This window comes from Lonchura striata, chromosome 2, assembly GCF_046129695.1.
Source record: "Lonchura striata isolate bLonStr1 chromosome 2, bLonStr1.mat, whole genome shotgun sequence".
NCBI classification, from domain to species: Eukaryota; Metazoa; Chordata; class Aves; order Passeriformes; family Estrildidae; genus Lonchura; species Lonchura striata.
Genome location: NC_134604.1, coordinates 41,802,440 through 41,830,158, shown reverse-complemented (window position 1 = coordinate 41,830,158; position 27,719 = coordinate 41,802,440). Strand labels below are relative to the sequence as shown.

At 36.1% G+C, this 27,719-nt stretch overlaps 1 protein-coding gene across 3 annotated transcripts in view; it reads right to left on the bottom strand.

The window, feature by feature from the left end:
• Positions 1-27,719, bottom strand: part of ARHGAP42 (Rho GTPase activating protein 42) — a 139,135-nt gene that overhangs the window by 9,215 nt on the left and 102,201 nt on the right. For all 3 annotated transcript variants that reach the window (XM_021529328.2, XM_077781342.1, XM_021529329.2), the window contains exons 7-22: positions 26,801-26,905; positions 24,086-24,215; positions 22,165-22,265; positions 19,733-19,842; positions 18,905-18,983; positions 18,048-18,087; positions 16,486-16,548; positions 14,608-14,682; positions 13,853-13,937; positions 12,569-12,627; positions 11,694-11,799; positions 7,690-7,849; positions 5,747-5,891; positions 3,494-3,874; positions 2,240-2,396; positions 789-851 (exon numbers count right to left, since the gene is read on the bottom strand). In XM_021529328.2, the coding sequence (XP_021385003.2) occupies positions 789-851; positions 2,240-2,396; positions 3,494-3,874; positions 5,747-5,891; positions 7,690-7,849; positions 11,694-11,799; positions 12,569-12,627; positions 13,853-13,937; positions 14,608-14,682; positions 16,486-16,548; positions 18,048-18,087; positions 18,905-18,983; positions 19,733-19,842; positions 22,165-22,265; positions 24,086-24,215; positions 26,801-26,905 (1,859 nt within the window). The remainder of the gene's footprint in view (positions 1-788; positions 852-2,239; positions 2,397-3,493; positions 3,875-5,746; positions 5,892-7,689; positions 7,850-11,693; positions 11,800-12,568; positions 12,628-13,852; positions 13,938-14,607; positions 14,683-16,485; positions 16,549-18,047; positions 18,088-18,904; positions 18,984-19,732; positions 19,843-22,164; positions 22,266-24,085; positions 24,216-26,800; positions 26,906-27,719) is intronic.

Below are 27,719 nucleotides of genomic sequence, written 5' to 3'. Positions count from 1 at the left end.
GTTCTGGTAAGTTGTGGGTTTCATCAGTGAGCAAATCTCTGTTCTGTCTCAAAGAATTTGAAAAGTTGGGACTGTGAGAAGAAAGACAGATGTTTTCATATATCTATTTACTTATCTGCTTTGTCTATTAATTGTAATGGGAATATTAATGTACAGAATATACTGCTTCCTAGACACTTACTAGAACATTCTAATTTCATTTAATATAAAGTTGAATCAAATTCATGAAATAAATGCAAACAATTGTGAAGAAAATGCCAATACTTTCTGCTGCACAATATCAAGAAGAAAGGTCAACAGTTTCTCCAGACAGACACCAAGGCATGGAAGGTGTGATGGTAAAGACAGAAAATGTGATCAAGTTAATCTTGAAGTTTCTAAAGTAGATGTTATTCCAGATCTGCCTATATGAGCAAATTACCATAAACCAGCAGGTTTGCTACTCTGCTGAAGCCATTCCATACAAACAGCCGTATGGAGAAAGTACAGCACCCTCGTCCTAATTTAAATAGTGGTAATTTTCTCTTGTTTCTGTGTCATTAAGCAGACAGCTGACCTGAGCCTCTCTCACAATTCCCCCAGGTGAATAGAATAACCAGACTGGCTCTGGTTCTCTGTGAAATTTAGCTTTCTTTTGAAGAAAGGATGAGCTTAGTAAACAAAAAAAAAAATTCACATGCCACATGATGTTGTCCAAAAGAACAAAGCTCCAACACTTCTCTTTCAATCTCTGAAGCCAGCAAAACAGAAAGAATTTTACAGAATGTTAAACAGTTTGTAGCACTTACCGTCCTGAAGAAACCTGTTTAAGTGAACCAGCACTTTCGAACAACTGTGCTCTTGCAGCCACTCTGAAAATAAATGCAAAGCCTTGGTTTATACTACACACACTAGTTTAATTTCTAATCATCTAAAGACATGGACACATTTGAATTTGTTTTTTTAAATTATTCACTTACATCCCTATTCACCAGAATTTTTAAGGATGTAACCTAACTGGGGCAACAGACTCCCACATGCTCCAGTGCCATGCTGAGTTCCCAATGGAAACCTCAACATCTTGTGTTTAGAACTATATTAATGGATGGCCAATAGATATATTGGAAATGCTTTTACTGAAAGTCTATCACTATCATGCTGGAACTCTGACCTGTGCAGAATTCTCTGTTTAAGTAAGACACAGGAGTCTGTGAAATGACAGTGATCCCTTCCAGATACAAAGTGGAGAGGCTGAATGATATCGTGAAGTATTTGAAAACTTCTTGATGCTCTGCAGATCTGGAAATACTTGTTCATGAGGACAGAGATATTCTGGATCAAAGTCAGAGCACAAGAGATCTGACTTTTCAGTTTTCTGAAGCACTGAGAAACATTATTAACCCAAATCTCAATAGGCTAAATCACAATCTTTATCACTTAGAACTATCTTACTTTCAGCATTTAAGAAATAAAACTAAACAAAAACCAAACCAAACCCCAGCTGTTAAAAATCAACCATTTATCATGCAGCAACTGAAGACACTTTGGAGCTGAAGGCTGGTTTTGTTTTCTTTTTCCTTCCTCCAATTTTAGACTTCCACAAATAAAATCTGATGGTGTTTCTGAGATAACTGCATAGACAGTAAGTAGCATTTCTGCTTCTTGAAATATTAATTCCAGAAGAACCAGAGATACTAATACAAATCATTTTCCTAGGAAAAATTTCTATCTTGTCTCCAGTCTAATAAAGTCAATGGTAGTCTTTCAACTGACTTGAACAGACTTTGACCCATCTCCTTTGTTTACAAATTTAACAAAACTAGATAAATAATTAACAAATAGAGAAATATTAAAATCAAGTATTCATGTGTCACTATAGGACACGTAAAAGCACGACGCGAGCCATCTGCTATTTGCAAGGTAAAGAATGAAGTTTATTCTCTGACTCTAACTTTTATACTTTCCCAAAGGTGACATAGGATTGGAGAGTGAACGGGCCACCTCTCCAAAGACGTTGGACAAACCACCAGTACATCAAGTTTCTCCACCCCCATAAAAGAAGGCAAAACAATATATTGTTTATAGAAATTGTGTGGGAAAGTTCTCTAACAGAATGTAAACTCAGAAGGCTTTAGAAAATCTTAAGAATCAGGGTGACATTCATGCATACTTTTTCAATTACTTAGAAACATTTCTGCAATCACTTTATAATAGGCAATACGGTAACAACACAAATCTCCAAACGGTCTTAATGACTTACACAGATCCTGGTCTTTGATAGCCATTACTTGATGCAGTATCTAATCTTAATCTCCTGCACATTTTGGGAGGCAAATCAGGATTTGGTGGACCCTTTAGTGTATCTTTGGTATCTGTTGAAGATAAGCTCTGTATGGATCCACTGCAGCTTTTGTTACCTAAAGAAAACATCAAATTATAGGGAACATTAAAGCTGATTTGAAGTTGTTACCAAACATGTATAACTGTGCAGAGCAAAGGTTGTGCTGTGGTGGTGTTGAGGTTTTTTTGGGGTTTTTTTTGGGTTTTTTTTAGGAGTCAAAACAGGTAGAAAAACTACTTACTAAGAGCAAGAAGAAACCATCTTTCCGACAAAAAGCCAGGAGAAAAGAATCAACCGAAAGAATGAGGAAAGGACACAAAAACTGAGAAATCTAAAAAATTATATTGCAATTACATGGCTAGATAGTACAACACTAAAAAGTGACAATGGAAACATTTATAAAGCAGCACTTTGCATAAAAGGGAAAAAAATTCACAGGGAAATGGTTCTCAGGAAATCAACTGATCAAAGCAGTCTGAAATCAGGCCACAATATTTTTTATGAATTAACATTTTGATATCCACAAAAGCTTCATGAAGTTTAAAAAAATACACTTAGGAATAAATGACCATGATTTGCCTTAAACAATTTCCACTGTAACTTGATAATGCAAATCTATATGTGTACAGACAGTATAGCACACAAAAGAAGTCTTTTGATGAATATAAACTATGTCTTCATGTGTCCTTCCAGGCAACTTATCAATGGACCATCCATATTCATGGATGCTCTGCAAGAAGAAAACTGTTCTTGCCCTATGCCAAAGACCAACCGATGCTTAATAATGCTTTAAAAACTGTCATAATACAGAGATCCCAAAATACAAGCACAATAGCTCTATATTACTAATATTTATAATATATAGTATTATTCTATAATACTATTATACTATATATATTCTATAATACTCAAATTATAGATGAATCATAGGAGGATAGAGAGTGATCTAAATTTGAGAAACTTTTTTTTAAGCTGTGTGAACTGTGTGAACTGTGAGGTTATAAGCAATGGAAATATGTCAGAAGTAGTTTCAAAACTGAAACAACATACCACAAAAATTAAGAACAAGCAAACAAAGAAACAATACTAATGAGTATCATTAGCTTTCAGACCCAGCTCTTGTTTTTTGATGCGTAAGTTAACACTGGTGTGATAAAAGACCTTGGAAGCTACCTTCAGCTGATGGAATCGATCTAAGGGAAGATGCTGAAGACCTTTTCAGCCCAGACAGACTGTAGGAACTCTTTTTGGTCAGGTCTGTTGGTGGAGAGGCATTTTCTGGTCCAGTGACAGAAGCTACACTTTGGCAGTCTGATTCCACATCTGTTTTGGTTGCATCCTCCTTTGATGAGGATTCTGGACTTGTAGTCCACAGGCCTGAACTTTTCTGGCCATTAGAAGAAGCAGGAGAGGCAATCCATGGAATCCCTCCCGATTTCTCCCTTGGCTGTGAGGGCGTGCACTTGGTGGTGCTGTTCTGCTCGGAGGAGTGAGAAGACAGAGATTCGATGCTGCCCATGGGAGTGCTGTCAGGGCTGCTGCTGTACGAGTCACCTAGGGAGAGAGAGTGAAAAACATAATCTGCATTTTCTAATCATGTGCATTTCTTTCATGCCACTTTTAGCTATTTTGTTCCTTGCTTGTTATCAAATTCATTAATCTGTGGTTTCCTGCAGAAAGAACACAACTCTTTTTCTTATTTACAACTTGAAGACTCATGTTGCCTGTTAACAAAGCATTAGTCCCTTGAAAGTTGCAGGTTTGCTGATGCATTTTTTGTCAGATGTATTTTCTATAATTTTTTATCATTCCCTACCACATGAAACCTGTATACCTTTTCTCACCCCATAGAGATTTCCTTTATTTCCTGCCATATAATTGTGCCCGTGCTTCATTTAAATGGTGACTTAAAAGCATCTAGTACTCTGAAAATGTTGTTTCCAGAAGCCTTGGCTCCGTCTTACCTGCCACACCTAGAGGTATTTGGTAAGAGGAGTACCTTTGTTTCTACCTCAGCGTTTCAGGGCACAATTGCAACTTGTTTACAGAAGTGCTGAGTTTCAGCTAATCAGCAAAACACAAATGGAGAGCTGTTGGATAAGACCTAGTGGCAATCAAACTGCCTCCAAACATAACATCATAGAAGTCATACAATCATTTGGGTTGCAAAAGACGCCCAAGATCATTGAATCCAACCTTTGACTGAACACCTCTATATCAACTGAAGCATGACACTAAATGTCACGTAAGTTCTTGAATACTTTCAGAGATGGTGATTCTACCACTTCTCTGGTAAATCTGTTTCAATGCTTGACAAGCCTTTCAGTGAAGAAATTCTTCTTGATATCCAACCTGAAGCTCCCCTGGCATAGCCTGAAGAAGCTTGCATACACTCTGCGAAATACATGCACAGAAATATCCCTTTCTTATCCTGGTATTCATTCATTGCAGTTACACAGTGAAAAACACTTGGAACTTGCCCAGTTTGTCCTCTGGTGAGTGTAATTGACTGTTCCTTTGTAACTTCATACTTGGGACCCTGTATCATTCACACTGGCAGTCTACGTGCAGGGAGCTATTGTTATTTAGTATTATATATTAGTATTATATATTAGTATTATATATATAGTATTATATTATTAGTATTATATATATATGTCCCTGGCAGGAAAAAAGTAACATTACAGACTTCAGAATTATTACAGATCCTCAAGAACTGATGAAATTTCACTGTGGATTGATTTACTGAACCAGACTCATAAATGTTTTTGAGGAACCAAGGGACGCAGAAATTCTTTAGAAAATCTGTTGCAGTAGTGGAATTGTTAATGACTTAAACTTTTATAAAGTTTCAACACTCCTTACAGGACAAGCCAGTAAGTAAAAAAGTAATGACCCAAATGGATAAGAATGAATGAAGAAAACCTTTTTAATTACATCTATATAAAATTAAGTAAGCATTCTAAACAATAAATTAATTATAGGTATAACTCCCTGCTGATAAACAGTAAGTAATATGATGAGTATACTGCTTCTCCCAGGAATATTAATTTGTTTCCATTCCAGAAAACCTAAGAAAGTTTCGGTGGTTTTGGCAGCTGAGGCAGTGGCTGACTTTGAAACAATGACCACAGTTTCATGCATGTGAAAAAAGCCAAGTCCTTTACTGAATTACCTTTGTTATAGAGGATATACTGTTTAAATGATGTTGAACACTGTATGCAACACAAGATTTGTCTATAAGCAAACATCCTTCCTCATCAGAGAAGTTACAAATGCAGTCAGTCAACAGTGCTGCTGTGACTCATAGAGGTTAAAAAGCTGATGCTTATGATCATTGGAATACAGTATCTATAGGATATTATTCAGGCAAAGTTAAGAGATGACATAAAAAGCAAGATAACCAGTATGCAATGCCAAACTTACTGTCAGGATCTGCTAGACATGGTGTGTACCTTCCTTTGGGTTTACGTGAGCCTGTGGAGAGGCAAATTGCTCTTGTTCTTCTTGAACTCGATCGGGACTGAGGCTGGGGAAGAGGAATATTGGGATCTGGTGCTGTGTGAAATATCTGCATGATTAATAAAAAGGACAAAATTACATTACACAATAGACGTACTCTTACACTTTCATTATTAATCCATTTGTTTTCTTCCCCACAGTACTTGAAATTAATACTATCATAGCCTCATACATTACAAAAGAGTAAAGTCACAGAATATAAGCTTTGCTTTGATCTCATTTTACAACTCAAGAACCACAATACTGAGCTGTACTTAATATCTGTATTAATTTGTTGAAATAGATTTATTTTCTAGCTCTTGTAAAGAAGAGCTTAACAGTTGAAATTGTAAAACAAAATAAGTGCCTACTAATGACTCTTCACCAAGAAGTAATATATTTTTCAAAATATTATGACAAAGTTGATTTTTACCTCTGTGTTCCAGATAAAGTTTTTATGGATCAAGAAATATATCACAGTCATAACTTATTACAATCAAATTTGGATTTCAGAAAGCTTTATTTGACCAAACAAGTCAAGTTTAATGAGGAACAACTTTACATTTCAGGCATCTCCTGGTTCTTATCTTTTACATACCACTGCTATCACTTGGTCAATTTTGCAATTCGTTGCTACAGAAAAAACTCAGTTTTTAACCATGCTATGCCAGAAAGCATCTCTGAAAGGACTTCTGGGCCCTCCAGCTATAGGGCTTTCCCAAAAGAAGAGGAAGCAAGCCATGAAAAGACACCTTTGTGCCATTAATAGAAGTGGAAAAAAGCAAATGTACTTCCACAGTAGGAAATACTTTGGTGGACATCTTGAGATGCTCTCAGAGTACATCCAAACTTTATTAAGCACTAGTGAGTAGCACATCAATATAAAAACAGATCTGTAGACAGAGAAACAGAACAGGAGTGACTTTGGTTGTGCAGTCATAGCCTTTGTGCTGAATGAGCTCTGATTTTCTGGAGAAGAAATTCAGTGTTGGAAACATGCAATATATATGTTCTGCAATCAGAGCCAAGAAGGCTATCAGGTTCATTGCCATTTTGAGGAGCCCCTATGAAATATAACTGCTGTACTGTCAGCACCTACTGATCAACCAGTGCAGGGGATCCTGGTATTGACTGGGAACTGCCCCTTAGCTGAGTAATATGTAATGAAAGAAACTCAAGACTTTTTTCACTTTGTTTTGTCAGTCATCAGAGATAACATAGCTCAACTAAGATCCACAGAATAAAATTGCTTTTGACTACTTAGTAAAGGAGGTCTTGTCTGAATTCTGAATTCTCAGCTAAATTCTGAAGTCAGTTTAAAATTAAAACAAAGAATCTGGGGAGGCCTTTCAGTGAAGCTGATACCAGCGGTGGTAGTGACTGAAAGTGAGTGTGCAACATTTCCTGCTCAAGTCCTTCTCAACCCTTCTACTGACTAATCTCCACTAGGCAGCTGACATGTCCCCTAAGGACAGCAGTGGCCAGAAACACTGTGACCTGATGCACTCAGAGCAGAATCTGTGCATTCACCTACCATCATACAATGGTAGCAAGAAAGAGCTGGAGCAGCCAGGACAGAAGTTATGACCTTCTCTTTCTGTTTCTAGATTCAGGAAGCAATCTTCAGAAAGTAACTGATTCAGAGCAATGCCTTCAAAGCATAGAAAATTATGTCTTGGATTTGTACCTTGCACAGCAATGAAAGACTTGCTAGGAACACAGATCCATAGCATGGAGTGGGAAGAAGCTATTATTTCTATTAATGACCTTTTGCACACTTTGGACTCTTTATTCTTAAGGACTTAATCTTGGTAATGAAAATGAGATCTTAGTTCCACTTCATAACAAAACAGGTAATCTCTTTCTACCTTTTCATAATGCTCTATCAGAATTTCAACGACGATATTCTGAAACTTAATGTTCATCATAGCAGCCACGGTTTCTTCTTGTGCTCTCATCAGAGTTGGTCCAAAGATAACACCAAGGTTGGATACAGTCATTAGATTTTGTTGACTGTGCAATGATACCCTTTAAATGAACACAAACAATATGTGATTTAATTGCTATGCTAAACTACAATTTTAACAGGCAAAAACTTGCTAAGACTACTACTTTTACAAGATCTCAAGTTCATGCCTCCCTTTAAAATACATTTTAAAAACTTCCACTTACACTAGAATCAAAATACAATGTAGTACAACTACTATGTTTCTATTGAGGCTCCTGTCATGCAATAACCTAATGGATAATGAGTATGTCCTCCTAGAGTAGTATTTCAGCTCCTGATATAACTGACAGAGAAAGGCAACTGTATGTGGCGAGCTACACAGAGAGATTAAGAACACCTAAAATTTAGAAGTCTTAGGGCAAGCACTATCTCTCTCCAATGATTATACAGGTCCTTATATACTTTCAACTGGATTGACTGAAAACGCTCTGTGGTAACAGAGATCTACCACATATCTTAGTGTTCACGTAAAGGAATGAAGCTTAATCACTGAAAACATTTAATTTGCAATAGGATCTCTTTATTAATTTGATGGAAACATGGGATCAATGGATTAAGTAAAATTATTGTTTCTGTTTGATAGATAACATTAGATGAGCATAATGACATCTGGTTTTAAAATATATTAGCCTTTTACTTCTGTATGGTCTGTTACCACATACTTTACCTTTTCTGCTTTTTTTTCTCTTTAATGTAGAATTTAAAAGCTTAGTTTTCCCAATAATTTATCAGATAATTAAATCTCAATCAGTAATACTCAATGCCCCATTTCTCTCCTTACTATTAAGATTTGCCAATTAAAAACTGTATCATCATAGATCCTTTGAAACAACTGGTAGTGATTCCCCACTCACAACTGCCCTGATGCCTCATTTCTGAGGAATATTATGCCAAGTCATGATTTTAAAATCACCTTTATGCATAATTTATTGAATCTTTTATCAATTTGAACTTATTAATGAGGCATTTTTCTCTTCCTTCTCACTGCCATCTGCTACTGTGGTCAAGCTGAGCATTTTTAGCCATTTCCTCCGCAGTTAAAATAATTATTTCAACTTTTAAAATTAAGAAATAGTAAAATCTATAAAATATTCCCTTCCTATTTGGGACAAGAAGATTTTATCACCCCATTTCCATCAAGAAGTAGGAAAAATATGGGAAAGGGTTTCGTGAAGAAGGCAGCAAAATTATAGACTGCAGGAAAACAAATGCCTATCTTCTTACGTATTTCTTATATTGCTTCAATAAGTTATCTCAAAACTTTCCAAATTGTTACCTCAGACAGACAGACAGATCACTATTTGGAAGACACATCATGAAAATGACTCCACTGTTAAAGCACATCTTTAGCTTAATCTAACTTTCTCTGAAACAGATCTTACGTTTATCTTAGATGACTAAGGGTCTTTTGGGAAGTCCACTAGTATTTTAATGAAACTAGAATGTTGAAAACTCAGCTCTAGATATGCTATTAAAAAGTTTAAAAAAACCCCTCCCTTTGGAATGTTACACTGCTGTGTGGTGCACAGTAACTGCAGAGGTCTGTTACACAAATACTACAATCTTATATTAGAGAGAAGGTAGTGTTTGTCTGGTGTTTGGGTTTCCTTGGTTACAAATTTGGGAGCTTGGCTAATAAGAGAAATGGTGACTTCAATAACACTGCAGCGGAAAGGGCTTTCTACAATCCATTTCAAAGGCTCCATTTCTTGCAAATGAGAAAGAACCCAGGACTGTAAATGGATCATTTTGATAGCCACTTTCCCCTGACCTGCTCCTACTGGTGCTGAGCTACAGCACAGACACAAACTGAGGTAATCATGCACTTCAGGTGGCTGTAGGGCATTTGTGGAAATGCCATTGCTTTCTGCTCAGAATCTCTTAATTTGATGGGTCACCAGCAAATTTGTGATACTGACAGACTGCAGACTCTCAACTGCCTACCACAGGTTGTTAAATCATAACAAAGAATGATTCATTCTTTAGACTAGACATAATTTGACCAGATGGTTTAAAAACCAAAAAATAAGTAACCCATGTGAAAGTAGCACCAAACTTGCCATGTTTGCCTAGCTACTGACTATGTATCCATGCAGTATCACCCCTCTCCAGAGTGTTTTTCAGGATTTGCCAGTTTTGTGTGTTTGTTTTTAGTATTATCTACATCCCACATCTGATCCTATTTAAATTTGCATCGTAACACAAAAGTCAAGCTAGGCAAAGACCTAAAGACTTAAACCAAGAGGAAAAATAACATTTTCCTTATTTTATAACCCAAAGCTACAGTATTTTTACTTTGTTGCAGAAGCATTTATGCGAAAACTGAACAGCTAAAAGAAATATAGGGAAGGAATTATACACTTTGAAATTGGATTTTCAACAAAAGAATGATGAAAAGAGGAGGCTGGATTTTTTTTCCCCAAGTTTTCCCATTTCCATAAAATTAGGCACTTTACCTGCCATTTATTTGTTCTTTGAAAAATCTCCACACAATGATAGGAAAAAGATGAGGGAGGAAGATGGCTAATACACTCAAGAGACTAATTTTAAATTCAGTATCATTAGAATTGCTAGCATAAACAACAGCTGGCAAATACTATGGAAATTAGAAGGGGTGAATTTTATGTTGGAAAGAAAAGCACTGAAGGCACTCAGTGTAAAATTAATATTACATATCTATGAAATGAGAATCACAATAAAGATGAGAAAAGCAAAAGTTAAAGAGAACAATTAAATAAGGGAATACTACAGGTATGCTTTTCTTTGGAATTGCATCTGAGATTACACTGAGAATAAAGAGAAAAGAAAGGAAAAGAAGAAAGTAATGCTTGCCTAACAGTAGTTGCACTGATAAGTAAGTCAGTTCCTATGCTTATATATTCCTTGAATTTTGAAGATTCCAGACAAGCAGCTTTTACAAAATTGTTACTCCTTCATTAAATACTTTCACATTCTTGAGGGTTCCAAAGGAGTAGGTATTGTATTTTTTAGTTAATTAAACAATTCTGTGAGTAAAGAAACTTTTAAAACTTTTTTCCATCCGGCTCTCTGTGTCAGCCCAAGTATAACAAGAGGCAAGGTCTGCCTAATCAGGTTTTGCAATGAATGCATTTACAGCAGCTTGCCATAGTGCTAGTTGTCCAGGGGCTAATGACATAATGGGCTAAAACCATTTTTTTAGGGCTAAATGATTTCCTGACAAAGAAATGTTCAAAGTTCTCATTTCTATAACAGGAAGCATAACTGCACTAGGTTCCACTGTAGACAGCTTACTGCAGCCTGTAGCTCAAGCTGTGATCAAAAAAGTAAAACATCCGGGATGTAGTGAATTGAATGAAAACAACATGGACTCTCCTCATGTCTTCTAAATGTCTGAGTCATGTGAGCCTTATTTGAACAACTATTGTTTCACTATTCACAACCCCAGATGACTGATAAATGTACTATACAGCATCCTAAATCAGAAAAAATAATACATATTCAAAAGTATTGAGCAAATACCAGCAAAAACTAACCAAAGATGTACAGAAACCTAAGACAATAAAAACTTGTCTTTTTTTTAATCTCACAGCACATGCCAAGTGTAATTAATTTAATTAGTTACAAGTCCTGTAGTAAGAACATGAATGAAAACATTGACTAGGTTTATTTTATAAACATTGTCCGCCATCTTGGTAACACAATGTTTTTATTCTGTTTCTACAGAGAGTATTATTCCAGTTGAGAACAGCATTTTAGAAATCAAATGTAACTTTAAGTGTCATTGTTTTGACACAGAGAACGGATTAAGCAACATTGACAAATTTAAAGCAGAAATGATAACATATTACAATAATACCAAAGAGAAAAATAAAAAATAATTACTTGACCAAGTGCTTAATAAGGATGTCCAGCATCTCTCTATTCTTCTCTGGTAATTTATGCACAAGTGCATGCACTGCTTCTACTCTGTAGTTCTGATCATCTGACTCTATTAAACAGAAAACAAATTGTTGATAAATCAGAACATGTGCTAAGAAGTGATTACAAATGGCATCAGTGCCTGTATGCTAACACAAACATGCATTAAGAGGAGCCAAACAAAATTAGCTTTCAAATGCCGAGGAAAATTTGATTATATTTATTACACTGTGAAATCTGTATTTCAAGTAACTTGCCTAAAGCAATTACTATCAATACTACAACCAACAAATTAATGGCAGTATTGACTTGATGTATAATTTCAGTGAAGTCTAAGATTTAATCTAAGAAATATAGATTAAAATAGCTAAAATTATTTTGTGTTTTTTATTCTTATCAAGGCAAGAAAAAATGGAGAAATATCTTCAAATTCTAAACTGAAGTCATAAGAAAAATGATCTCTGCTATCTCTGTATCCTTACTTCATTTGTGAAAAGGAGTTCAGATTTGACCTTTCTGATTTCTCAAGGCAAGCTACGAAAATAAAGGTCTCTGGATGAGAGGGATGAATGTTACAAAAGCATTATCAGCCTATATAAAACAAACAAACAAACATCTAAATGAGGGTTCAAAACATGCAGAAGGCAGTCACACAGAACCACTAAAAGGATCAGAACAAACCACTGAACAGCTTCATCTAGTGTGACTTCTCTGTTTTGAGGGCTGGATCACTGCATATTAGAGCAAGAAGAAAAGTAAAGATAGTGACTGAGGATATTAGGGGTTAGAAACAATGCTACTTTCATGAAAGAGTATTTATCATTTTACTTTTTACTTACTAACAGCAACAATGAAATCTTTGTGCAGCTTGAAAGTCATCAGTGGTTCTGAAAGACACCTGGTTGTCAAAAAAACAAATTTTAAATTTAAAACAGACTCATAATCAAAGTCTTATGAGTGTGATTATGATAGCCCTCAACATCTGCACAATGCTCTACTGGTCCTAGGAAATCCAATTCAGTGGTGACTGATTACCAGTAGTATAAAACTCAGTCACGTACCCTGTCTAAAAATCAATTTGAATTGAATCTGGTGTCACCATGTAAGTTAATAAGGAAAATGTTACTTCATCACAGAGCCTCAATGTTTCCTGCCCTCCATATTGTAGGACAGGAGTATATACAGCTGGTATAACATGGTATACAGCTGGTATACCATAGACTTGGTATAATGGACTGCAGAAGCAACATTTTGCCCGAGAAACACAAAAATATGATGAAATTTATGACTGAAATCCTGATCTGAGAGATTTTAAAAGAGTAATCCTCTGAAAGGCAGACTGTGAATTGCCTGACAGACAGAAACACACAGCTACTGCTTGCTCACTCATGTCCTAATTTCATAAACATAGTAGCTACAATGACTTCTGCTTCTGAAGATGTATTATAAATTTCTTCAGACAAAGCCAGTCTTTTCAACAAAATGCACATGAGCATTCTGCTATAAATCCTAGGCATGTTTTACAGGTTAATAGGGATTTCTGATGCTCCCCTTTGTTAGGTGACCTGTATAGGAAATCTAGATTTGTAGAAGGCACATACACGCACCATCTTGGTTGCATACTTTTTATTATGTCTCTTTTAAACACTATATATTGACATCCAAAAGAGTTATCTCATAAATACCATAATTTTTGAATATTCTGTCTCTTATCAGCAAAAATGACAGGAGGGGTATTTTATTTGTGAAGATATTAAGAACATAAGATAAAAAAAATCCTTTTTCTAGAATTTTCATTAAACCATAATGTCATGAACTTTTATGGTACACAACTTAAGTGATTCACAAAGAAAAGACTGAGCACAACATGCTTTGTGGTTAACATAAAAAAATTAAATAAAAACATACAATTAATTGAATTTAGGGCAATATATGGCAGGATTATCTTAAAAAGGTGTAAGGTATGTCTTATTATACATAATCACAGAAATATTAAGCAGGATAATAAAATATTCATTTATTACCATGGCAATGGATACAAGAAATGTATCCAAGAAATATTAACAACCCAAAGATTAATGGGCCAGAAAAGGAATACTGAAACTGTATGGGATCATACTTACCTGAGGTAGTTTTTTAGTCCACTTGTTATTGTTTTATTGTCCCAAATTTCCATATCAATATCCATATCAGGAGGTGATTTAGGAGCTGGTAGAAATTTGAATTAGGATTTTGTTACAGTTTGACTAACATATTAACTAGAAAAGCAGCAAAACAGAAGCTACTAGATCAGCCATTTAGCTCAACTAATTATTTATTTGCTAGACTAACCACCAATCTGATCGATTTAAACATTCTCATCTCTGTCAAATTATAAATAAAAATAAATTCAGTGCTCATAGTTAGTAACCATAAACATTAACTATGCACTGTATCAGTGTTAAGTAAGCCTAAGTCTACAGAGATTTACTAATTAATTTGTCTTAGACATGCAAACACAAGCACCAGAGAGATCAATTAGCAAGAAAAGTGAAAGACTGGAACAAATGTCTATTCAGGTGAGCCATTATGTGTTATGGAATTAAGCTGTGGAGAACTTGTGGAACAAGCCAAATATATATCAATAAATAGAACTTTAAAGCCAGAAGAAGAAAAGTATTTTCATTAGTAATTTTGCTCATGTGTAACATGTATAAGTGAATACTAATGCACACAATAAACTGCAGATGAATCACTCATTTTAAGAGTGCAAACTCAATTCAGTGGCAGCCAGTGCACATATAAAATTGTGAATATTGTGACACACTCTTCTGAGCACAGCAATTGAGGCTAAAGGGATCACAGTGCACAATGACAGAAGTTCACTTCAGATACTTACAAAATATGGTATTCATCAGCTTTTGCACCTTGGAATTTACACCACCTATTCTGTACAGCCCCAGGATTGTAATACCTACATTGGGAAAACACAGATGAAAAAAAATAAAATAATGAAAATATGGTTATTTCAATATATGGTGTGCAATCTTGGTGTACGTTTTCAAAATATATAAATGTATTTATGAAAAACGGTACCATTACATTCTTAAGTACTGCTTTACCCTACTGCAATCTCTTGTGGGATATTAACAAATTCATTCCACTGAGTCTACACCATACCATACACTAAGCATAATTGTACATTAACAGAAGCCTTCTGCACAGAAATGACCCATATTAGCAAACAACGAGGTGATGGCTAGGAAAAGTGAAAAACAAGACCCAAAAGCAGTCTTAAAACACATTACACATCAACAAGTTTATATTGCCTAGATGTCAGTGGAATTACCATGCATCTACATTTGCTTAGACCATCATCCCTTTCAAATAAGATGTGATTGACATTTATATGAAAACAAAAACACATGCTGTATGCTGTTCTAACATACATTCTTCAACATCAGTTGAGAATTTGTGCTGTTAGTTATAATTGCCAGGCCTTTTTTAATAGCACAGATAATATTAACAAATAATTTAAAGAGTGACATTCAGAATACAGTATTTAGAACACAGAATCATTAGGTTGGAAGAAACCTTCAAGATTATTGAGTCCAACCCATGCCCTAACACCTCAACTAAACCATGGCACCAAGCGCCATATCCAATCTTCTTTTAAACACATCCATGGATGGTAACTCCACCACCTCCCCAGGCAGACCATTCCAACAATTTATCACCCTTTCTGTGAAAAACTTTTTCCAAATATCCAATCTATATTTCTCTTGGTGCAGCTTAAGACATATTTGATTATTTCAGTCATTATTATTTTATTATTCTTAACTGCCTTTTAAAATCAGCAGGGTTTAAATGTCTTCCATTCTCCTCACTTCAATTCTTAACATCTAAAATGGTCTACTTTTCCTTTGAAAACAGAATTCCTAAATCTGATCTCACTTAGATAAGCTAGGTATTTTTTTTTGAAACCCTCTTTCACCCTCCCTGCCCCAGAAAATAATGCAAGCTCTGAGTCAGCAGTGACTCAACAATGATAACAATGCTGAGAAACTGAATTCAAGTTGAACTAAAAGGTGCACAGAGAATGCATTTGGATTAGAAGAGATCTGCACACTGACAGCTCAGGAAAAGGCTATCTCATTTTCTAGGTGATGATATAGCCATAACTCTCCATTTAAAACTTACTGAGAGTTGTTAGATACCACCTCATCAGTAGAGTGATTATTACTTCCTTTTTTTCACATTCCCATTAACAAAAATGAGTGTTGCTAAAAATTAAATGCCGCTAAACATAAAAAAAAATAAACAATGTACAACATTAGTGAATAAAAAGATAGGAGTTATACTCTGCAAAAAAACAGATGCACCAGCAAAGAATGTTGATGTCATTTTTGGGTCTTCAGATTTCACACCTGAAACCAAAGTTGGGAGCTGAGACTCCCTACAGTTGTATCAAAAGAAAAGTTAAGTCAGTGCCCACAAAGGAAAGACTAAAAATGTGTTCAATTGTGTATTAAGCTACATAATCAACAAGAAATTACAGAAAAAGTTTTAAAATCTTAAATGTGTTAAGAATTGTTAGTGGAACTGAAGACAACAATTGGAGTGCAACGCATCCAGATAAAATATGAAAAGTCCAAACCAAACAATGGACACACTTTAAATAAAGCACAGATATAAGACATGTAGAATTTTAAAAACCCCCATATTTTAGAAAAAAAGTCACAACAATCTAATACCTTCTTTGTGGTTTAATACACACCTCTTGTTTCCACAGCATGAATACATTTCCTCACAAAGTTGAAACCCGCTTCATTTAAGAACACTATATAAAAAAAAAAGGTAATTACTTTCCAATATCAATATACAAAATATTCTGTTTAGCTACACTCACACACTAGCCAAGGAGGGCTAATACAGTTATCCATTACATTATAACACTTGCTCTGAAATAGGCTCTGTGTAGATACATCCACAGTATTCACAATCCAACTTTGTAGTCATTCTGTACCAGTAGAAGCTTAATATTCTACTTTCTTTCTCCGCAGTGCATAGCCTTTCTAAAGACACAGTTTAAAGCTGCTTAGCAAAATGCTTTTAATATTCCAGGACCTATGTTATTAACAGGATATAGTAATTGTTTTTAATACAACAATATTCTTTGTTCCTTGCACATGCACATAATCACTCATAAAATTAATGCAGGAGATCAATCCTTGTTACTGAGTTTAATTAGTCATCTTATTTCAAGTGATTGTACTTCTCATTAATGTTGCACCTTCAATACTCACTGCTCTAACTACCTAAGTAAAGACAGCATATTTGTCACCATTAAAATAAACACCACCATATAAAAAAACAGATAGTGGCTTAAATTTCAGATTTTCAAAGTCTCAACTATACCTCCAGTGAAGACATATGTCCAAATTTTACAAATCTCTTTCTCTGAGATATATTATTTAAATTATTTTTACATATTCATGCTAATATAATGTGATAATAACCAATGTGTTAATACAGTGTTAATACAATTATGAACACAAATCTTAGTACTTTAAATACACTAATTTTGCTACTCAGTGTATGTCTAAAAGGTACATATACACCTAGAATTAAAAAGATGTGATGGACCAAGTCCAGTTGTATGAGGTTCAACAAGGCCAAGTGCTGGGTCCTGCTCCTGGGTCACTGCAACCCCAGGCAGGGCTACAGGCTGAGGGCAGTGGCTGGGAAGCTGCCAGATGGAAAAGGACCTGGCTGTGCTGGTCAAGAGCAGCTGAACGTGCCCCAGGGTGTGCCCAGGTGTCCAAGGAGGCCGATGGCACCCTGGCCTGATCAGCACTGCTGTACCAGCAGGAGCAGGGCAGTGACCGTCCCCCTGCACTCAGCGCTGCTGAGGCCACACCTCCAACCCTGGGCTCAGTTCTGGGCCCCTCACTGCAAGAAAGACATTGAGGGGCTGGAGCGTGTCCAGAGAGGGGCAGCGGGGCTGGGGAAGGGGCTGGAGCACAAGGGCTGTGAGGAGCAGCTGAGGGAGCTGGGGGGGTCAGCCTGGAGAACAGGAGGCTCGGGGGGACCTCACTGCTCTCTGCTGCTGCCTGACAGGAGGATGTGGCCAGGTGGGGTCAGCCTCTTATCTTATGTAACAAGCAATAGGAGGAGAGGAAAAGGCTTCAAGTTGTGCCAGGGAAAGTTTAGATAGCCAACCAAGTTATTCCAGCAACAGAACTAAAATATAAAATCTCTTTCTCCCACACATATATCAAGAAACTGTAATATTACAGAAATCTAGCAAGATATGGCAACTCAACATAAAGAGCTTACTTTCTTCCTTCTTGCTAATAATGGCTGGCAGTGTGTAGATCTGTAAAACAAAACAAAACAAAAAAACCCAATGCAATAGGACAATATCTGTGCTTTAAATCCTTTATTGCCAGATTTCTGAGAAGTTGCAACATGCTGTGTACTAGATTGCTGATAGGGAAATCCCAACTTTGCCTTTCACGATCTCTTGACATTTACTGCTCCACACACAGCTGGGTTACAGCTCTGTGCTACCATAATGCAACTAATGCATTGGAAGTCAGATTTACTGAGTCCAGATGAGTTAAATTTCAAACTAGCTTATGATTATAATTCCAGTACTGGTTCAGACCAGCAAGAAGCATGTAAAAATACTAAGAGAGTTCATAAAACGGGTCAGCCGTTCTTTTCCTATCTGATACAGGTCTGCCATCAGCCTCATTCTGTGACTACTTTAAGAGCACAAATAGTGGGAAGAAAACTCAGACAAGCCTTTCTCTCAGTAGCTTTCAACATGTTTTTCTGCTCTCTGCAATGCCTTTTGAGATGGTACTAATTGCTTACTCCATGAAAGTGCCCAAAAGATGGATGATCTTTACCACTGTAATAACAACCACTTCACATGTTACCTGAACCACAAATCCTATTAGACAATATGCTATCATGCTGCTTAAAATCATATTACTTTAAATATCCTAACATAAAATAATGATTTTTCTACTTTGTAGTTATTTTCACTATGTACTTGCATTAGTGTCTCACAAAGAAAAGAACTCTATTTGTTGGTATTGCAACAGAGTATCTGAAATGTATACTAGCTTCTTTCTGTGATATGTGATCCAGAAAACTGTAAAATGAAAATTAAAAAACATCCTTACTGGTTCCTTTCCATCCATAGCTTCAAGCCAAAGTTTTCGGTTGGATTCTGAAAAAGCTTGTAGTGTGATGATTCCAGGCCTGTCAAAAACACACACTTTCACTGAAGTTACTGTTTTTCCAAAGTCAGAATCCACATGCATAGTGATGTAATACATAAAAGACAGACAGAAGTTAGAGAAAGTTGTATCAGAGCTTCTGATATAACAGAATAATTCTGAGCTAGATATAAACCACATCTGTTTTTTTAAAAGTTTGCTAACAGTCATAAAACAATTTTTAGGAGAACAACTACAAAAGTCAGTCTATTTGTCATATTTTAACACAACAATTAATTCAATATTTCTCTTTATTCCCAATGTTGGAAAAAATACTTCTACAAATACTGCATATTTTCATATAGATATTTCCGCTATCTTAAATACAGGGAATCTATTCTTATGTATCTGATATAATAATAATATCCAGGAGTAAGTGGAAAAAAAATTGCGGACATAATTTTCAAGAAAAAAAAATACTACCATACATTTCTGAAAGTAATAGAGATTTGTACAGAATATGCTTCTTTCTAAAAGAGGACAGTCAGTTTTGCTACAAGTTCCATAAGAATCCATAATGTATCTACATACAAACATCATGTAGTAAAGACAACACATATTCTGTGTAGTGAATTTAATTAGAAAACCAGGTCGGAACAAAGAAGTACTAAGTCTCGAAAGCCTAGTTTGTCTGTATACAAATATATTGGTAAACATGTGTTACTGCTACAGGATTAATTATTATCTATTGGTTGCAATAATTTTCAAATTGTTAACACAACGGAAACAAACCTCTCAAATACTTCAATATCGAAACAGAAACGTTTGTCAATTGAATCTGTCTTTCTCCTGATGCAAGATTTTAGCTTGAACATTTCTGGTGAGCTTGTGACAAGGCCATTCTACAAAACAACAAAATGGAATTAGCACAGGCAGTACACTTATACACCTTGGCTTCATCTTAAATTTAACAGCATGAATAGTCCAAAGAACATGCCTTAACATAGGGATTAAAATTATTTAGGAATATTTACAACATTTTTCTTGTATATTAAGACTATATTTAATAGCTTTCTCTCTTATAGTTGTTACTTAACCATTATATTTCAGGAAATTCCCTAAATTCAAATCTTAAAAATGCCTATGTATATAACTTGATTACATGCATGTTAGGCAACTCTCTGCCAACTCTCACATGCAGATAAAAAAATTTCTGAAGAATTAAACTGACTAACTCTCAACTCTGGCCACCATGATTGTGAGACATTTCTATAACGATGGCAAGGCTAACACAACTGGGGATTCTGAAGAATGGGAAGAAGCAAATGTCACTCTGTCTTCAAATGTCACTGTCTTCAAAATGAGCAAGGAGAAGGATATAGAACCATTCCAGTTGGAAAAGGTCACAACTAAACCATCTACACATCTTTTAAATACTTCCGGTTTGGAAACTCAACTACTTCCCTGGCAGTAGTTGAGAACCCTCTTGGTGAAGAAAAGTTTTGTAATACCTTCCTCCCCTGATGCAACCTGAGGCCTCACATCTTATGGGGAACTATAGGCTAGTTGGCATCAGCTTTATCCCTGGGAAGGTGATGAAGTAAATAATCATGGAAAGCATTTCCAAACATATTAAGGGCAGAAAGATGACTGGAAGCAGTCAGCATTAATTAAATAAAGGAAAAATTACACAGGATCAACCTGATAGCCCTCTACAATGTGTTGGATGGCTCAGTGTATGATGGAAGAACAATGAATATTGTTTATCTCAACTTTAGTCATGCTTTTGACACTATATCCTACTACATCCTCATGGACAAGCACAGGTGAAATATGGATGAGATGGTGAGGTGGACTGAACACTGCCTGAACTGCTGAGATCACAGCAGAAGTCCAGCTGCAGCCAGTGATATGCCCATGGGGTCAATACTGTTCAGCATGGATAGCAATTAGCCCAGGCACCAGGACAGGACGAGACTGACAGGACAGAGAACAGCTTGGCAGAAAAGAAATTTCTGGTTCTAGTGGGCAACAAGGTGACCATGAGCCAGCAATATGATGTTGCTGCAAAGAAGGCAAACATAGCTTCCTGGGAGGCAGGCAGGGTACTTACTGCCTGCAAGTGGAGGAAAGAGATCCTCACCCTCCATTCAGCACTGGTGACAGACACCTGGAATGCTATGCCCAGTGCTGGGCTCCCTGGTACAAGAGAGGCAGTGATGTGCTAGAACAAGTCCAGCTAAAGGCTTCAAAGGTGATTAAGGACTTGGAGCACAACTACTGGAAAGGAGGCTTTGTGAGGTGGAGGTCAGTCTCTTCTGCCATGTCTTCAGTGAAAGAACATGAGGGAGAAGCCTTATGTTGTGCCAGGGAAGGTTCAGATTAGACAGATTAGATACTAAAAATAAAATTTTCAGTGGAAGAATGGTTAGGCATTGAAATAAGTTAACCAGGTGGAGTCACCATCTCTGCAAGTGTACAAGAAGAGCCTGGATGTGGCACATAGGGATATGGTTTAGAGGTGATTATGGTGGTGTTACACTGATGGTTGGACTAGATGACCTTGAAGGTCACCTCCAACCTTGAAGATCCTGTGATTTGTCATGTAAGGAGAAGCTGAGAGAGCTGGGACTATTTGGTCTGGGGAAGAGGGATCACATCAATGACTGATCTACAAGATACCTCATGGGAGGGAAAGTAGACTGAGTCAGATTCTTCTCAGTGGTGCCCAGTGGAAGGGTGAGGGGCACAAACACAAACACAAGAAATTTGTATTTGAACTTAGGAAAAGGATTTGAACTTTAGAAGAAGTTTTTGATGGTGGTTGAACACTGGAACCGGTTGCTCATAAAGGGCTCCACCCTTGGAGATATGTAAAACCTGATTCAACACAGACCTCACCAATGTGTTCTGGCTGACACTGAATTGAGTTTATAAGAGAGATCTCCAGAGCCCCCTTCCAAACCTCATCCATTCTATGATTCTGTGCAAATGTGATAAATTTCATATGCATTTACAACAACCACATTAGAGAAGTTAACATGTGATTTAAATGTTTTAAAAGAAATATTACTTAAATATTTATCCATACTATGTGACACATGCACTGCTTCACCTGTGAGATCAGCCTTATCTGTTTGCATTTTTTTCTTTTAGCTGTTCTTAAATGCTTTATAAAAAAGGAATATACAGCTCATGTATGTGTTCATGTACAAGTAACTCACCACTTTTCCACCAGATTTTGTTTCAGCTATACACATTGTAAAAGTTTTTGTTCCTTTGTCGTAAGTGCAGTAATGTTTTACCCATGTAAATCCAAGGGGTCCTACAGCAAAAAGAATATCAAAAGTAATTGTCATTTTACCACTATTACAAGTGAAATTAGAGTAGAAAAATGAAATATAGTAGCATCCACATGCAGCCTACTCCTTATTTTTTAGTCTGAACATGTTGTTCCGGTATAATTTTCAAATATTGTAGTTTGATAATTTTGCCCAAAAAAGTTCCAGCAGACTGACTTTCTTTGGCAACTGGATGGGTAACAGCATTCTATTATGGTAACAAGGCAGGAAAAAAGAAAGAACAGACCTGAGAATTTTTCAACAATATTAATACCAAAGTGTACAAGAGGCAAATGATTCACATGTGAGTGCTCACCACATACAGACACCTGATAATATCTGAGTGCTCCCTCTGCCACCTTCGGGACCCAGAAATTATCCCTTCTCCTACCCCCAGAAAATGCTGAGTAATGGCCAGCTCTTGGCTACTGCAAAAAATAACCCTGTCCTGTTTAGAATCAAGACAAAAAGAAAGAACCCTGATTTTAAAAATGGTATTTCATTTTTTTTTTTAATTTTAGTTATGTTTTTTTAAATGAGAAGAACTAAATAAAAATGTTGGGAAAAAAAACCTCTAATAGTTTTACTATAGATACACAAGTTTTGCCTTCTCAATGCACCCACAAATGTGGTGGTTATATGAGAGAATATGAATCAGTCATGTAAGTCAGATGTCTGTCAGTCAGACAGACACCTAGCTGTGGAAATTTATACGGTCTGCTATGCTGACTTTGAGAAAGCTCTCCTACTGTCTGTGTTCTGGAAGAAAGTAAAGTCATTATTCGAAAATTCAAATAGTTATGCACCCTCTGAAGTTAGCTGTTTTGCTCCTATATTTTAAGTTATCTTCACTTAGCATAACAAAATCTGTAATTATTCAGAATCAATTTTTCCTCTGATGGCAATTCATTATCTCTTTTAGCACATTACAAGATGGATGAGCACTCTCAAGGCATTTTAGATGAGTTAAGAAGTCACCTTTTTTCATTAGAAAATTGTAGCCAGACACCTGTATTACAACTTTAAGCTTGTTGCTCTTGGCCATCTATCTGAAAGAAAAAAATTTTGGCCTAGTGCCATTTTTTAAAAAAAATCCTATATTTACTACCATGCATATCAACAATAAATATATACAAAATTTATTCTCAAGAAGAGCAAACATTTAACCCAGTTGCTCACAATTAGACCAGAACCTATAGGATAAGGGTTGTAGGCAAGTAAAGTTGCACAAGGAATTATACAACTAGTACCTTTCCCACTACACAGTGATTACAGACCCTGTTAATCCAGAATAAAAATTTCTTTTCAGTACGAAGATGTCAAGCTGGCCTTTCACTTTCATCTATTTAATGAAGCACAGCATGTGCCTGGTGCTTCGCTCCTTTTCTCCCTCCCCCATTAGAACAGCTCAGTGTAACTTACACTTAACACAGATTTCTTTTATGATTATTAATAAATTAAAAAATAGACTGTGTTCTTAAAACTTGCAGCACTACTGAGGATAAAACTGGCTGTGGTTAACTATGGTATGATGGTACTTAGATGACCTTTTCTTACATCTTTGATTGCCATTAAGCACATGTTCATTTAAGATGGTTGGGTCATTGGAGGTCTCTGGTACAAGGTGCTCCTGATGGCTGAACTAAAGGCCCTGTTCAGGCAGGGAAAGTACAGGAAACAGAAGGGAGCCAAAGCAGAGTGCTGGGAGTTTGCAGCAAGGTGCAGGGCAGCCAGCCAGAGCAGAGCTTGCTACCACTCAACCACTGGGGCAAACAACAGCACAGACCTTCCTTACTGTACTTACGTTTCTCCTGCACATAGAGGTAGCCTTCCATTGTCCATTGACTTGGTGGTCTGTAATCTTGGTTGGCTGATTTCATTCTCTGCATGAGTCTCTCCACTTCCTGCCTAGTGCTTTCAAAGTTATTCCGAGTCTAATACCCAGAAAAGGAAACAAACAAAACCCCACATTATCTTATGCAAGTACTAAAATAACAATGAACAATTACAAATAATGCCATGGAAACTGTATTGGAGACCAACAAAAGCATTTGCCAGAGATATAAAAGGGGGGAAAAGGAAAAAAAAATGCAATAACGAATAATAATCTTCACTACTATAAACTTAGGAATAACACAGCAATGAATAATTCAACTTAGGCACACAAATGTAAGGAAAGCATGGCTGAGAATAGCACCATTCCTCTTTCTTCAGGTCACTAAACTCAGACAGGAGGTCATTTCATATCTTTAAGTGTGCTTACACAGTATTTTGCAGACAGATACAGGCTTTCTCTCAGTACACTCTGGGATTCTCAGACAGATATTTGGCTAAACTAGAAGCTGCTAACAGCTTAGCCCTAAACCTGAAGTAGTAAGACCCACTGAAGCACTTTAAGCACAGTGCAGAAAATGCTAGTTTGGGTTAAAGCCAGGTTAATGAGTCTAGACAGCTGCAGGTTCTACACACATGGAAGAGACAAATTTGCTGTGCATCCATATCTTCAGTGATACCACAGGTGCTGCTGCTTAGAATAGTCAGGTTACTGGCACTGCCATGAACAAGTTTTGACTTGGCAAACACCACAGTTCAGTATAAAAAAAAATGTGAGGTAAAAAACAGCTCAGAAGTGGCAGAACTATACCAAAAGACTGGAAGAAGTGTGTCTATCCTAAATATCATGTGTTTAACCAGGCATGTAAGAAAGCAAACAATTATGGTGCTAAGATGTGTTTTCTGTATTTTCTTTTTATCTATATGCATATAAATGGCTACTTGTTCTTGGTGAATTTTACTGAAGCTAGGGTTTCCCTCCATGCACCTAGCATGGGACAGCAGAAAACAATTATTCCAAGATGCCAGAGTTTTGATTGATTAAATAGCAGCTATTGAACACTGTTCCTATAGGTCAAAGAAAAGAATAAAGATTTTTGTAATATTTCTACAGAATCATCTATGGACTTGAATCCTCAGTAGTCAGAAAGATACTCTCAGTTTAGACCAAATTTGAGAGAGGTCATTTTGAGACCTTCAAGGACATGCCACTGAAGGAATGTCCCCATTTTAAGAGCTTGTCTTAATTAACACTGAAAGTGAAAAAATCCTTTAATAATTTTGCTTCTGTAGAGGCACATGTAGAAGAAATGTATGATTACCTACAATGCCAGTTTTGGTCTGTGCTGTGAGCTTATGCTCCTCTCAGAACTTGTCATATTAAGGTAAGTAAATCCCCGTACTGAAGCACGTTTTTCACTCTTTCAGTGAAACTGCTGTGCAACAACACTGACCCCTTGTGTCTTTATCTGAAAGTGTCTTAGTAGCAAACAACGTGGAAAACACAAAATTGGAAAAGACAAGCAGTTGGGATGCTCTACAGAGTCTACAGAGACCATTTGCATTTTGATCCAAAAAGAAAAGGTTAATAATCTAGGAAGTTTAGAATTATTTCCTCAAGCACTGTTTTAAATGGGATCTATATATATGAACAATAGATGTAAAAGGGAAGATGGAGCTACAAAAATTTATGGTATGTGTCTTTTCTTGAGATAATGAAATGGACTTAACTTTTTAAAAAGTTTTTTGGACTTTGATGTTACTTATCAGGAAATATGTGGGGCTTATCCAATACTGACATGTTGAAGTTCACTTTTTGCCTTAAAAGAAGCGTGTGTAAGCTTTGCTTAAAAGCAAAGTGAGTACTTACTTATTTGTAAGTGTATTTTATACTTACTTATTTGTATGTTCTTGGAAGTACAATATCTGAATTACACAGTGAAACAAGTATACACTTCTATAAAGCAGTTATGAGTGAAAAGTATGTTGATTAAATACACTTTCGTTATCTCTGATAGCTATGAAATTTTTTTGGCAATTTGTGTCCAAAATGGGATCTTGTGTGGCTCTGACTACCAAATTCAGACCAATTTACAGCAAAAGATTCATCTGCTCAGTTGAGTGTAACTCTCTACACAAAAAAGCGATTCTCTCTTCTGGTGAAAATGGAGAAACTTGAGCTCATTAGAGCTGCTCAACATGGAGGAAGAACCCACCTGTTCTGTAATGGTATAGAGAACAGCCAGAGAATGGCTTCCCATAGTGGGAAGTTAGCAGACAGCAGGACGAACTGTATCATTCTATACCAGCTGGAGCATTTTTGGTACCTCCACTTAGTCCAGAAGACAGACCTCATTCTCAAGAAAGCTTTATACAAGTTAAAATCTATCTGGACTACTGTGTTTTCTAATAAAAACTTGTTTGCTGTCCTGTTTTTCTTGTTTTTGCTCCCGAAGTTTTGATCTGGAAATCACAAATTTACTATCAAAGTTATTTGTTATCAAGAATCTTAACTACATTAACCTTATAAAAATAATTTTAACTATTTGTATATGAATTTGATTTCAGCTTACTAAAACATGGCAAGAATAAGAATTTCAATAAAGTGCTATAAGTCTACTTTAAGATCCTGGACTGAAATTAGCAAATTAAAAAGTTAAACTATGGAAACACAAATCATCCTTACATTCTGCAAATTGAACTGCAGTTGCTGCTTGTATGGTGCAAACTCCTGAGCCAGTTCATATCCTTCATGGTAAAATGTAAATAATCCTTGAAGAAAGGCCAAGAGCTGAAAAGGTAAAATTGAGAAGTATTATACATTTTTAACTCCTGGAACACTCTGTGCTTTTACACTCAAAAGCAAAGTTTTGATGAGAAAGAATCCATGATGAGACCTTAAGAAAGATAAATATTACACATGCTTTTGTGTCATGAAGTTGTCATTTCCATAATAATTGAATTCACTATCCTAATAATTTTAACCATTGATTCAGCTGGAGTTTTTGTTGGTGTGCATTTTCCAAATTTAAAATTTCAGAGTTCAAGTGTTATTTATTCAAAATATTCTTTCACTTTCTTCATAGCAATTGCTTGGTTTATGAACTATTTTTCATAAATGAGACTCAAGAAAGTATGTTTTGGATAGGTTAGCACTACACAAGAAACCCACACTATTTCTTCCTGCTCTGAATAAAATGCAAACTCTATCTGGTATGTCTGTGATTGACTCCAACAGAACCACAGTGGTCTGCATATATCCAGTTGAAAAGTCCTTTTAAAATTTGCTTTAAAACAATGTCCAAGCAGTAAAAGGTGCCACTAGATTTTAGCTCTTTAATTAATGCATTCCTGCTATCTCTTAGTTTTAAAAGCCTCTTAACTTATTCTGCTTTAAATTTTAATAGTGTTTTGACATTGCTATAAGTCACCCTACCTGCCGTTAAATAACAAGCATTTAATTTCTTATCATGGACTGCCTTCTTGGTATATATAATTTAGCTAACAAAAAAAGTAAAGAAAACAGAAAAAAATTAACTTGGATTTATAATAACAGAAGTTTTAAAAATAAAAAAAGATTTGTATTAGTATAATACACCATTATC